General features: G+C 38.9%; 1 protein-coding gene and 1 long non-coding RNA gene across 2 annotated transcripts in view; both read right to left on the bottom strand.

The window, feature by feature from the left end:
- Positions 1–3904: 3904 nt before the first annotated feature.
- On the bottom strand, positions 3905–4872 carry LOC120772293. Its single transcript, XR_005705052.1, has 2 exons — positions 4489–4872; positions 3905–4326 (listed from the first exon to the last, which is right to left on the bottom strand). It is a non-coding gene; the product is annotated as an uncharacterized LOC120772293 (long non-coding RNA).
- Positions 4873–5056: 184 nt separating this feature from the next.
- Positions 5057–15014, bottom strand: part of LOC120771782 (cyclic GMP-AMP synthase-like) — a 38269-nt gene continuing 28311 nt past the window's right edge. The window contains exons 2-4 of the mRNA XM_040099975.1: positions 11855–12561; positions 7292–7496; positions 5057–5509 (exon numbers count right to left, since the gene is read on the bottom strand). Of these exons, the coding sequence (XP_039955909.1) occupies positions 5391–5509; positions 7292–7496; positions 11855–12561 (1031 nt within the window). The 3' untranslated portion in view covers positions 5057–5390. The remainder of the gene's footprint in view (positions 5510–7291; positions 7497–11854; positions 12562–15014) is intronic.

The following is a 15014-nucleotide window of genomic DNA, read 5'->3' as shown; positions in this document are numbered from 1 at the left end:
AATATACATATATGTATGTAAATTTTAACATCCATACATATTTATGTACTAAATATTTGCTTTGATACCAAATACATACATATATACCGATCATAAACGAATCTGTAGGCGTACATTTCTTTACATTGAAATTAGCATTATTTTTCTCATTTAACACTGAAAATGCTCAATTCTGCTATTTTCGAGACCCCTGATGCAAAACTTTGGTGAAACTCGTTTATAATTTGGCTGTGGTGAAACTCCCTCATCTCTGCCGAGTACCCTTGCGAAAAGTTACGATATCTGAAATGTGAACCTTCTCTATGATATACACACATACGTTCTCTGTGGGAATTAATTTCTTAAATAAAATCGGAGCCACAATAGATATTCCAAATCGGAAACTAATTTATGGAAATAAAAAATAGAAAAAATACATTTTCTAAAAGATTTAATTTTAGTAAACACCTTGGGACAAGAAAGTCCTAAGACGTCAGCCGAAGAAAGTACCGGCAATATTAAAAATAAAAAAATATTAAAATTGTGGAACAAAAATGTTCTACAACGCCAGCCAGCCGCAGTTCTTACCGGCAAAATAAAATAAAAAGACAATGGTGAAAAATCAAATAAGAATATAAAAATACAAAATTTAACTACTTAGCACAAGAAAATCCTAAAACGCCAGCTGAAGATTTATACCAGCAGAATAAAAATAATAATTATAAAAAAGATATTGTAGAACGAAAATGTTCTACAACGCTAGCCGATGAATTTACCGGCAACAGGAATGATAACTATTCGATATTGGGTGAAAGAGGCTCAGAAATGAATGCTGATAATGATTATTATTCGTTGTTTAAATGAGTTAAGCATCCACCCCCTCTACCCGGTAAAACTGGCGCATCCTAATACAACAGCCCAATTCACCACAGCTGATGACACTACAGCACAACTCAACACATCTGTACAACAACCCACTCAACAAAAAGGATGGGCAACGGGAAAGCAGACTCAATTCGACACTCACAACTCGATCATCAACACGTTACGCTCTGTTTTATGCCGTGTCAACGCACCATACAATTGGATATTCGCCAGATTTCGTCTCAACCCGATTGCTGTGAGCGATCAATTCGATTATGCAACAATTTCGCAGTGCAATTAATTAAACTCGGCCGTACCGATAACATTTATGTATATAAATTTGAAATTGTATTGTATTTTAAATATAAACCAAATTAAAGTAATTGGTACAACCAATTTTTCATTTGCAATTTCCTTCGCGGGTGGAAGTGGGATTTCAATACCCTAATAAACTGCGGAATTAAACATTCGGTAAAGAATCTCTGATGTATGGAGTCATATGTAGAAGTTCACGCAATTGAGGAAAGTTCTCTGATCACCATTAACTTGGGAGTGGCCAGAAACGATTCTTTTACATATGGCTCAAGCAGCTCACGACTTCCGATCTTTGACCAAGTATCCTCTGTCTAGTAAGAAGACGAAATATCCCCTACACAGGGTTGTGCGCAGGGCTTGGGACCCGCCACGTAAAAAAATATACCAATGAAAAAGCATAAACAGCCTAGGAAGAGACACCCCCCTTTTGATAACAAACATGAAAAATAAGGTCTACGATTTATGGGCATGCACCTGGAATGCACGTTCCCTTAATTAGGAAGGTGCCGCTGCCCTGCTGGTTGATGCCCTTGGTAGAGTGAAGGCTGACACTACCGACGTCCAAGAAATGCGATGGACGGGACAACGACTGAGACCTAACATCGACTCGGACCACTATCTTGTACAAGATTCGCACCCTCCTCTGTGCAGCAAAAAACGCACGCTAGCAATCACAAGGAAGGTTCAACGTCGAGAAGCTGTAATCACAACTGATATCCGAACGATTTTCGACTCGACTTGCACTTCTGCTTGGTATAAGGTAACTGTGGGATGGCATTTCAAGCACCATCGTACAGCTGCAACTAAAACCATTGGTTTTCGGAAAATGCAAAAGAACAGCTGGTACGACGAGCAGTGTCCTGTTGCAGCGGAGAGAAAACAGACTGACTACCTCACAACGCTACGATCGACCACAATACGTACGGGATAGGATAGATACCAAAGGTTGAAGAGGGAAGCGAGACGCATTTGCAGACAGAAAAAGAAAGAGGCCGAAGTGCATGAGTATGAAGTGCTTGACAAGCTGGCCGACAGGGGTAATGCTCGAAAATTCTACGAAAAATTGCAGCGAAAAAAGGTTTCAAAACCGGAGCATACTCTTGTAGAATCCCCAAAGATGACCCAGTCACTGATGCCTAGAGTATACTTATATTATGGAGGGAACACTTCTCCAGCCTGCTGAATGGCAGTGAACGTACAACGCCAGGAGAAGGCGAACCCGATTCCCCAATCGATGACGATGGAGCAGACGTTCCATTGCCCGACCATGAAGAAGTTTGAATAGCAATTACCCGTCTGAAGAACAACAAAGCAGCGGGGGCCGATGGATTGCCGGCCGAACTATTTAAACACGGCGGCGAAGAACTGATAAGGAGTATGCTCAACATCGCGTATAAGGTTCTATCGAGCGTATTGTGTGAAAGATTATAACCCAACGTCAACAAACTGATTGGACCTTATCAGTGTGGCTTTAGACCTGGCAAATCAACAACCGACCAGGTATTTACCAAGCGGCAAATTTTGGTAACGACCCGTCAAAAGAGAATCGACGCACACCACCTTTTCGTCGATTTCAAAGCTGCTTTCGACAGCACGAAAAGGAGCTACCTTTGGTATCCCCGCAAAACTAATACGGCTAAGTAAACTGACGTTGAGCACCACCAAAAGCTCCGTCAGGATCGGGAAGAGCCTCTCCGAGCCGTTCGATACCAAACGAGGTTTCAAACAACGCGACTCTCTATCGTGCGACTTCTTCAATCTGATGCTGGAGAAAATAATTCGAGCTGTAGAACTTAATCGAGCAGGTACAATCTTTGATATATTGATATCATCGGCCTCAACACCCGCGCCGTTAGTTATGCTTTCTCCAGACTGAACAAGTAAGCAAAGCAAATGGGTCTGGTAGTGAACGAGGGCAAGACGAAATATCTCGTGTCATAAAACAAACAGTCGTCGCACTCGCGGCTTGGCTCTCACGTCACCGTTGTCAGTCATAACTTTGAAGTCGTAGATAATTTCGTCTATTTTGGAACCAGTGTAAACACCACCAACAATGTCAGCCTGGAAATCTAACGCTGGATAACTCTTGCCAAAAGATGCTACTTTAGACTGAGTTAGGCAATTGAGAAATAAAGTCCTCTCTCGACGAACAAAAACCAAACTCTATAAGTCACTCATAATTCCCGTCCTGCTAAATGGTGCAGAGGTTTGGACGATGATAACAACTGATGAGACGACGTCGCGAGTTTTCGAGAGAAAAGTTCTACGAAAGATGTATGGTCCTATGCGCAATCATTTGATAGTTTGTTTCGGTTTCTTTTGAGCTTCGGCCATTGGTTGCCCGTGACAATGCGAAAAGACGCGTGCGGCACTTGTTATTCCCTTATGAATCTTTGTACATATGTACGTATAATATATGTATGTATATGCCATAGAAATTCTAGTGCTACAAAACTGGAAATGATAACGAAATAATGCGAATATGCATATTTCTTGAGGGTCATCAATTTTTTTTGAGAAATGAAAAGAATGACTCAATACGTGTTTATATGAGCACATTTAAGTTCATTTGGCACATATTCTTTTGTAATAGTTAAAATAAATAAAACTTTTTTGAAATAATAATTTATTTAAAATTATTTTTTATTTAATTTTTCCCGATTTTGTAAAAAAGTTATAATTTTTACCATTTTTCCAAAAAAATGGTTCATATGATACAAAATAATCACTCATATGTGGCTTTGTATATTTTTTCTTCAAAGCAATTCTCTTCTCGTGCTCATTTCTGCTAAATAGCAGCTAGAATGGTGAATCCCTTACTTCAATTCTATCAGCTCTGTTAGCCGTCCAACCGAACCATCATACAGAATTCAATTTGCACCTTCTCTATGTTTTAAGTTCTAAGTATGTGTAAACAATGTTAACATTTCACAGCGTGAATTCCATGGTTGTGGTGTGAATTCCGTGGAAGAGAACGTTTCAGCCCTGAATGTTTTCGATTTAGTACTCGCCTTTTGAAGCAGAGGAAGGGGAGGACTTCCACTCCGTTGGAGAGATGAAGTGGAAAAGGGCCTGAATGCACTTGGTATCTCGAATTGGCCCAAATAACTAAATGAAGAAACGACTTGTGCGCTGTTTTTAACCTGGCTAAAACCCCGTAAGTGGTGTCTACGTCAGTAAAGATGAAATACGTATAGAAAAGCAACACATTATAACACGTCTTTTATATAATTGATGTTAAATAAAGACTAACAATAACATTTTTAGTATGATTGTTTTGAGATATTTACGCGAATGGATCGATTTTATACGAATAGAACGTGTTATTACCTCAATGGTTTAACGAGGAGTGACTTAAATTAATTCCATTGTTGTGCTACGCGAATTGATACAGCATCGTCTCCGACAGCTTCACAAATTTCATTTGTGGCTTGCGTGGCATTCTTCCCTTTTTCATACAAAAATTTTAAAATATTTCGAATTTCTTCATTATTTTCACTCATTTTTGATCAGCTTTTTCCAACTTCCACGAATTTTATTTTTATTTTGGTTAAATGAAGCTTAAAATCTCACCTTTCCAAGTCAATTGGAAGTTTGAAAATATTTATATTAGTTATATGGGGACTAAAGGAGGCATTGACCCGATTTTATCCGTTTGTAGAATGAGGTCATGCTGTCATCACAACAGTACTTGTATTTCTCCAGAATTCAAAAACACCCAAATGCACTGCAGTCTAGATATTTGGTGTCTGCTTCCTTGAAATAGAGCTGCAAAACTATCGATAGACGGACTGTTCGATAGTTTCAAAAAATACTTTCGATACTTTACCCTGTGAAATATGCTTACATTTCGCTGGTTTAAATTAAGAGACCTTCATTTTTATGAAATAATCTTTGGATTTATTTATAAAACAAAACATGAGCAATAACAGAAACACACAAAAAATTATAAATAGATGAAATTTTACTACTTAGTTATACATTATATTTTATAATTGACATGTTTTGTATCATTTTACTCAGATTTCTTTAAAGATATAAAATTATCGAACAGCAAGTGGTATCCACGTTACCTAGACCGAAGTCAGGGATGACAATTTTAACTTTCTTTTAATATAGTTTATTGAAAAATTGCTAAAAATAAAATAATGGACCTTCACCCCCCCGATTAGCTGCTGTACTGTGTTAGCACAAGAGTGTTGACTTTATTTGCCTAAGCTACAAAAAAATAGTTATTGTATTATACATCTTCTGGGCTCTGAACTCTTTAGTTCTATTTTCTCTGGAGACTTGTCCTCTGGAATTGCTGAACTCTTTATTAAACCATTTTCCTTTAATTCCGTGATTGTCACTAAAAAAAGAGAATTTGTTGATTACATCACAAATATCTTTATGTATATGCAATAATTTTTATGCTTCTGTTATAGTTAAATATACAAATTTTAAGATGTGTTATAAAATAATTGTAGATATTGTAGAATATGAGGGGCTTTGTATTTCTCTGTTTGGGACGTCACTTTCCATTTTTGGTTCATTTATTAATATCTTTATACTTTTTGGGCCTAACATACACTTAGCCTAAGCCGCGTGGCTGCGCTGCCCGTTACGCCAGCAGCGGAGCGATATTTTTATATATAATATATGCATATGTATATATGTAAGTATATCTTTCATGGGGGGGGCTTTTTAAGTGGCGGGTCCCAAACCCAGCGCACAACCCTATGTAGGGGATGTTTCGCCTTCGAACGGCTGTTTTTAGGCTGCCCAGAGGATACTTGGTCAAAGACCGGAAGTTGTGAACTGCCTGAGCCATGTGTAAAAGAATCGTTTCTGGCCACTCCCAAGTGAATGGCGATCAGAGAACTTTCCTCACTTGCGTGAACTTCTACACATGACTACATCCTCCCAAGCCCGATTCCCCAATCGATGACGATGGAGCAGACGTTCCACTGCCCGACCATGAAGAAGTTCGAATATCAATTACCGCCTGAAGAACAACAAAGCGGCGGGGGCCGATGGACATGTCGGTCGAGTTATTCAAACACGGCGGCGAAGTACTGATAAGGAGCATGCATCAGCTTCTTTGTAAAATATGGTCGGACGAAAGCATACCCACCGATTGGAATTTAAGTGTGCTCTGCCCAATCCATAAAAAAGGAGACCCCACAATCTGCGCCAACTACCGTGGGATAAACCTCCTCAACATCGCATATAAGGTTCTATCGAGCGTATTGTGTGAAAGGTTAAAGCCCAACGTCAACAAACTGATTGGACCTTGTCAGTGTGGCTTTAGACCTGGCAAATCAACAACCGACCAGATATTCACCATGCGCCAAATCTTGGGAAAGACCCGTGAAAGGAGAATGGACACACACCACCTGTTCGTATATTTCAAAGCTGCTTTCGACAGCACGAAAAGGAGCTACCTTTATGCCGCGATGTCTGAATTTGGTATCCTCGCAAAACTAATACTGACGTTGAGCAACACGAAAAGCTCCGTCAGGATCGGGAAGGACCTCTCCGAGCTGTTCGATACCAAACGAGGTTTCAGACAAAGCGACTCCCTATCGAGCGACTTCTTCAACCTGCTGCTGGAGAAAATAATTCGAGCTGCAGAATTTAATCGAGCAGGTACAATCTTTTATAAGAGTGTATAGCTGCTAGCGTATGCCGATGATATTGATATCATCCCTTTTAAATGGTTGATGGTGCAGAGCTCAATTTTCCCCAAAAAGCAATGCTTTTTTAACACGCGTAATGCTTTTTAATCCATTTTTTTGTAAACTAACACAAGTTCCTTGACAAAAATGCTATATCTCACTAAAATCATATATATAGATGGTATTAGTAGTACTATCTATGTATCAGCCATAGTAACGCGTAGAAGGTTCCTCTAGTAATAGAAAAGCATTGCTCCTAACAAGAAAAGACCGTTGATGAATCATTATAGCAAATATCAAATTAAACAGCCTAGATTAGATTTTCAGAATTTCGTCGTAACTGTACCAGCATAAGTGATGCCGATCAGGAAGGCTATAAGAAATAGTAACTTCAGACAGCTTAAATTAACGTAACTAAATTTATACATATATAAAATATATATAAAAAATATGTATTATGTTAATATACTCACAAAAGGTTTTGTAAACTTTCAAATGATCAACTTCCGTTCTAACTTTCAGTCTTATATAGTTTTCTAGTATTTTTTTTTTACTTTGCACACATCTCCTGATGTCGGTTAATCCAGACTCTCCAATTTGCTCGTATAAATTCAATTTAGGGTCCCAATAAAAAGGTAGCTTACACATTTCAAGACTATTGCTAAGATCTGTAAACAGCTGTAAAAATACATAAAAGTCATATAGTTGAGCTTAATTAAATAAAATTATAGCTAATGTGAAAATCAATATCGTATAATAATAGGAATTATGTATAAAGTGGAAGGTCCTGAAGATTTGAAAAATGTACATATAGTATTAACATTGTATAAATAAGAAGACTAATAACAATATAATAACAAATATTGAAATCATACACAACATAATATTACAGATCCCAACAACTATTTCTAGAGTATACACATGTTGCGAGAGTAAGTATATAATTTACCTTGTTTTTTATATTCTAAATGTTGTTTAATTGTGGTTGTTTGTGCTATGAACTGTAATTATTTCGAAATAAATGTGCGTTGTCATTCATATCAAAAGGTAAGTTGTTATGGAACAACTATCTAAAAATTTATGGAGATTTAGTAAAAATTTAGCCAGTTTTCAAAGTTTAGCCATGAAAGAAATATTAAAAATTGAGCTTTAATTAATTTTGTTTTTTACCATAAGAATACACTAATTTAAAATTTTTCGCGCCACCGCAGCTTTAACACCCTTCTCAGGGGAATTTCTTATAGCATAAAAGGGTATAATTTTGATTTTGATCGGTCTGTTCGTATGCCACTATATACTTTGTGAACAATATGCAGTTACCGAATTTCGAGACGACATCTTGTCAAGTAAAAAAGAATGGGAATGGGTGTTATGTAATCTCTACGAAGCTAATATGAGAGTATCGGTAAAAAAATTAAAAGTTTTTCAAACAAGACATAGAATATAAAGTGAAGTGATATAAAAACAAGTCCTGAAAAGGTCAACGGTATAAAACGTTATGAACTAACCAGCCAACAACACTTTGCGGACTTCGTTCGTTTCTGGAATTTGCACTGGAATGCTAAAAGGGAACGACGGCAAAATAACTCCATCAAGTGAAATAAAATTAAAGTTCAATTGACACCAGAAGGTGAAAACGTATTTAACAAACTTAAAGAAATTCTGTCTTCAAAAGATGTCTCATTAACGTATCCTGATTTCACTAAACCGTTCGATGTGTGAACCGATGGACCACCAACCTCTGACTATCGTTGTTTCGGATAAAAATCCAAACGCTGGAAGTCTTTTATAGAGAGTTTTAACGCAAAGATCCTTTATAAAACAGGAAATGAAAATCATATCACCGAGGCATCATCAAGACAGCAAATAAATATGATAGAGGATGACCATCACTACAACGAAAATTCCGAAATAATAGTGGCTAAGCATAACCGAGCTCATAGAGTAGCATAAGAAATGGTGAAGCAGATCTTGAATGGCTAGTTTTTTCAAGTCAAGTGAAGTATTTTCGAGGTACTAGGTGCCGTTGATTTGATTTTATTAGCCATTGTAACGTACAAGAGGATGGAGTTATGTGTAGAAGTTCACGCAAGTGAGGAAAGTTCTCTGATCGCCATTCACTTGGGAGTGGCCAGAAACGATTCTTTTACACATAGCTCAAGCAGCTCACTACTTCCGGTCTTTGACCAAGTATTTTCTGGGTAGCCTAAGAACATCCGTTCGAAGGCGAAACATCTCCATAGAGTTGTGCGATGGGTTTGAGACCCGCCACGTAAAAAGCTCACCCCAATGAAAAACTACCAACAGCCTCGGATGAGAAACCCCCTTTTGATGACGACCATGGCAAATGAAATAAGGACAATGATATTAGAGTATGCACCTGGAATGTCCGGTCCCTTAATTGGGAAGGTGCCGCTGCCCAGCTGATTGATGTCCTCGGGAAAATAAAGGCTGGCATCACCGCCGTCCAAGAAATGCGATGGACGGGACAAGGACAGAGACGAGTAGGTCATTCTGGCATTTAATACAGTGGCCATATAAAGGAGCGCAAGTTTGGTGTTGGATTCGTGGTGGGAGAGAGACTCCGCCGCCGAGTACTATCATTCACTCCGGTGAATGAACGTCTAGCCACAATCCGCATCAAAGCGAGGTTCTTCAACATATCGCTGGTTTGCGCCCACGCCCCGACGGAAGAGAAAAACGAAGTGACCAAAGATGTGCTTGGAGCGCACTTATGAGAGCTGCCCCCGCCACGATGTCAAAATCGTGCTTGGCGACTTTAACGCCAGGGTGGGTAAAGAAGGTATCTTTGGCACTAAGGTCGGTAAATTCAGCCTCCACGACGAAACATCCCCAAATGGGTTGAGGCTGCTCGACTTCGCCGGGGCCCGGATTATGGTTATCTGTAGTACTAGATTCCAGCATAAAAAGATTCGCCAAGCTACCTGGCTGTCTACGGATCGAAAAACTACCAACTACCAACTACTACTACCTTCCGTCTGAAGACACGTATCCAGTGTTCTAAACGTGCGTACGCTCCGAGGTCCTAACATCGACTCGGACCACTATCTTGTTGCAGCCAAGATTCGCACCCGCCTCTGTGCAGCAAAAAACCCACGTCAACAAACACATGGAAGGATCGACGTCGAGGAGCTGCAATCACAACAGACAACGGAACGATTTGCCACTCGGCTTGCACTCCTGCTCTCTGAGAGCAGTCGTCAATAACTCGGTATAAGGGAACTGTGGGACGGCATTTCAAACTCCTTACGTACAGCTGCAGACGAAACCATTGGTTTTCGGAAAGTGCAGAAGAACAGTTGAACAGTGCCGTGTCGCAGCGGAGAGAAAACAGATTGTCTACCTCGCAACGTTACGATCGACCACAACACGTGCGGAATGGGATAGATACGGAGAGTATAAGAGGGAAGCGAGACGCATTTGCAGACAGAAAAAGAAAGAGGCCGAAATGCGTGAGTATGATGAGCTTGATAAGCTGGCCGACAGGAATAATGCTGGAAAATTCTACGAAAAAATGCGGCGGCTTACAGAAGGTTTCAAAACCGGAGCATACTCTTGTAGAACCCCCAAAGTTGATCTAGTCACCGATGCCCAGAGCATACATAAATTATGGAGGGAACACTTCTCCAGCGTGCTGAATGGCAGTGAACGTACAACTCCAGGTGAACCCGATTCCCCAATCGATGACGATGGAGCATTGCCCGACCATGAAGAAGTTCGAATAGCAGTTACCCGCCTGAAGAACAACAAAGCGGCGGGGACCGATGGATTGCCGGCCGAGCTAATCAAACGCGGAGGCGAAGAGCTGATAAAGAGCATGCATCAGCTTCTTTGTAAAATATGGTCGGACGAAAGCATGCCCAACGATTGGAATTTAAGTGTGCTCTGCCCAATCCATAAAAAAGGAGACCCCACAATCTGCGCCAACTACCGTGGGATAAACCTCCTCAACATCGCATATAAGGTTCTATCGAGCGTATTGTGTGAAAGATTAAAGCCCACCGACAACAAACTGATTGGACCTTATCAGTGTGGTTTAGACCTGGCAAATCAACAACCGACCAGATATTCACCATGCGCCAAATCTTGAAAAAGACCCGTGAAAGGAGAATCGACACACACCACCTCTTCGTCGGTTTCAAAGCTGCTTTCGACAGCATGAAAAGGAGCTGCCTTTATGCCGCGATGTCTGAATTTGGTATCCCCGCAAAACTAATACGGCTATGTAAACTGACGTTGAGCAACACGAAAAGCTCCGTCAGGATCGGGAAGGACTCTCCGAGCTGTTCGATACCAAATGAGGCTTCAGACAAAGCGACTCCCTATCGTGCGACTTCTTCAATCTGCTGCTGGAGAAAATAATTCCAGCTGCAGAACTTAATCGAGCAGGTACAATCTTTTATAAGAGTATACAGCTGCTGGCGTATGCCAATGATATTGATATCATCGGCCTCAACACCCGCGCCGTTAGTTCTGCAAAACTTTATTATCTTAACAATAAAGATAAATTCTTGACAACAACATTAAATTATTTGTGTTTTATTTCTTCTCCAAAACCACATGTCTAAAAAACATTCTTAACGTAACGTTTTGCCAACACCAGAAAATAGGCCACCGCCTTTGACTTTTGAAAATTGCGGGAGTATACTCGTATAATGGTCGTTTACACACGAAACTAGGCCTCCCTTACTTGTTTAATGTGGAATTTTAATTTTAAAGCTCTTAACAATGTTGCTTGTGTTCTATAGTGTTTTGCCTCCATCCGTATTAATTGCTCAACAATTTCTTTTTGGCTGTAGTATGATTAACTTTAAGTCCAGCAGATAAACACTTACAATATATCCTTGAGTTGCAAGTATGATTGATTAATTTTTATACATAAGTCAAAGCTCTTACTACTACAAGTAAGTTGTTCTTACTAAATTTAAAATATTACAATCTAACGGCATATTTAATATTTTTAAGTCAGTGTAACTTTGTAAGAAAGCAAATTAAAGTAATTATTTGAGACTTACTTGTATAACAACAAATCCAATGGGCTGGTACCAAAACTTTTCCGGCTCTCTTGATGCTCTCCACAGAAACAAAGTTTTTATGTAATAACTTTTTAAATTGTGCATATTTGTGTGTATATCCCGAAATTTTTTAATAATCCTTAAAGCGTTCTTTAAATTATTTTTATTTTTTATCATTTCATTTTCTAGGTTATCGTAAGATGCACGAAATGATGTATCACTGTGTATAAATTTTAACGGTTTAGGAATGGCGTCCCAATTTTTCGATATGCTTGGTAAAATGGCTTTGGAACTGATTAACACTATAGCTGGCACAAAATCCACTGAATACATATAAGGTTCTTTGACAGAAATTGTATGTGCTGGACCTTGTTTGCTGTAGGATAAAGTCGTTGTGATATCATTATAAATTATTTTTTTATTTATATCATCTAGCGCTTTTGTAAAACAGCTTTCCAACCAACTTTGCAGTAATTGTATGGAGAGTAGACTTTCGGAGGTTACCATTTTCTTTAATTGTTTATAAGTATTTACATGTTGCTTTTGATTTATAATAACATGAAGTACCTCTGATAAATCCAACTTTACATTTCCTGGTATTTTTTTATCCTTTACCACTAGTATGCGTTTTTCTTCGGGCAACTTAAGGCGGAATACCAGATCATACTCATTGGGATATTTCACTTTCAAATTGTCAGCATAACTCCCTATAAACGTAAGTCAAATAATTGAATACATATGGAGAAAAAATCGAGGAGTAAAGAAGTTCGATTTCGTTACAAAGATTTTTATATAAATCATGTCCAAAGACAAAATATTCTCGAAAAAAATAAAGAAATTATTATATACTCATCAAACATACACTTTGAGTTAAACAAAAATACTTTGGAACAAATTATTTAAATAAGCTAAAAATCAGAATTCTTACACCAAAGAAAGTTTTTTTTTTCAAATACAATATTCACCAACATTCAAAGGTGCTTCCTTAAAAAAATATGTTATGAAAAATTTTTGTTTGAAATTAAATTTTTATATATGTAAGTATTACTTAAAATTTTTTAAATTTCACTACTCTTGCATCATGCTGTATACCTGAGCATATTTTTGTACAACTGACATTTGTTGGTAACAATTAAAACGAATAAGCATAGAAATAGAGCAGTTATGCGCAACGTTAGAATTAGAATTATGCCGGTATTCTGCTTGTCACGATTGTCTCATGTCTCTAATTGAGACAATCGTAATTTAGTGACTCTGTTAGTCAGGATGTCTCATTTTGGTATTTTGGCAGATACAGTCTCAAAAATATTCACCAAATAGTATGGTGAAAAGAAGAGCAGCAATCAGCTGTTTAGTTTAGCTGATTAGAGATGAGTGCAAGTGCACAATCGTAAACGACAAAACGACCCATCGCGGCCGAAAAGAATGGAGGAGCTTTGGGCGAAACTCTCCGTGCAATTAAATGCCCTAAAAGGGCCCTCCCGGAACCCCATAAAATGGAGAGAAGTAATATTTAACCATAGATATTGGCATATGTATGTATTTATGTCCTTTGATTTACAGAATCTGAGCCATTGGCAAAACCAAATAAGGTCACGCGCAAGGAAAGCCAAGGCGCACAAGCTGCTGACAGGTGGCGGTCCCAGCTTAACAAGTGAGCTCTCTGAAACGGAGCAGAGAGCGTTAGAAACGTTAGGGACAATTGCGGTTGATGGGTTGGCTGATGTACCAGCCATTGGCACAGAGGTAAGGATAGCAAGAAAGACCAATACGAGTGTGCAGAATTTATAATTGTTTTTTCTTTTTCTAATATAGGAAGAAGTAGTTTTCACAGCTGCACCGTCACCTCTAAATACGACTTCGGATGGGTCCAATGATTGCACTCCGTCATCGTCCCGTAGTAAAAAAATTACGACGGACGAAATGTTCCGAAATTATATGGATTTAATGAAAGGAAAAGCCGAGGAGGAGAGAGCTTTCCGTATTCAAACTTTAGATTCCATTAATAAACACACCGAATCCATTAATAATTTAGCGGCAGCGATGGTGTCGCTTACTCAGACCATCAGAGCAAAATTATAAATATTAATACATTACCTCTCTTCCTCCTCTCGTTTTTTCATCATAAGGTAAAATAGTCCAACTTCATCGGCCATTGTTGTGTTCTTATTTTTCTATGACCTGCTGCAAAGCACATAACAAGTTAGAGACTGATATGGCTCAATTAGAGATGAGACAAACTCACCAGAATACCAAACAGTCTCAAAATAGATTTCACCACAGATTCGTCTCTATTAGAGACTTGAGACTGCTCGCAGAATACCGGCATTAGAATACTTTCACATACAGTATAGGGTTTGTACGCAGAGTAATAGGACAGATTTCCTTTCGCCGCGACTGCTGGTCAGTTGTCTCCGAGCATCTGGAGAGTCAGAACAAACATTTTCGCGTGACGTGTTTCTGTGAGTGGCGCAAGCCGAAAATACAGCGTTCGTAAGAGCAGAGGCACGCGATTAAATTCTTTGTGAAACTCGGTAAATCTGGGGGTGGGAGGTTTACCCAGATGTTGCTTTAGCAAGAAATTATGTGTTTCGGTAGCACCAGGTCTTTTTGAAGGGCCGGGAAGAGGTCGCTAATGAAGACCGTGCTGGTAAACCTGGGATTTTTGAACTCAGACCGTCAACTAAATATTCGTTTAATTGCCCAGATATTAAATTCATCAAAAATTTGTTTTCCTTGTTTGAAAAGGCCGATGAAAGGCAAGCATTTTGAGACGACAGAGGGGATCCAAGCAGTATGCACCTCGGCTCTCAAGGCTATTCCGGAGAATGCCTTCCATAACACCTTCAATACTTGGCAGCGTTGCATCGACGCATAAGGAGCCCATTTTGAAAGTTTTTAAAGAATTATAACGATTGGTTCAATAAATTTTTTTTTATCGACTCAAAAATGCTTGTTCGGTGCTTTATTTCACATTCATGATATTATGGCATGATCGACACCGTGAAGTATTCTCCTAAATGCTTATCAGAGCAAATTTTTTCAACATCACATATATTTGCCCACGCTCCGATGGAAGAGAAGCGACAATATGAGCAAATATGTAAAAATTGTCCTTGACGATTTCAACGCCACGGTTCTTCTAGTCATAAAACATCTT

Source organism: Bactrocera tryoni, chromosome 3, assembly GCF_016617805.1.
Source record: "Bactrocera tryoni isolate S06 chromosome 3, CSIRO_BtryS06_freeze2, whole genome shotgun sequence".
In the NCBI taxonomy this organism is placed as follows: Eukaryota; Metazoa; Arthropoda; class Insecta; order Diptera; family Tephritidae; genus Bactrocera; species Bactrocera tryoni.
Note: the sequence above shows the minus strand (reverse complement) of the source record. Positions and strands in the feature narration are given on the sequence as shown.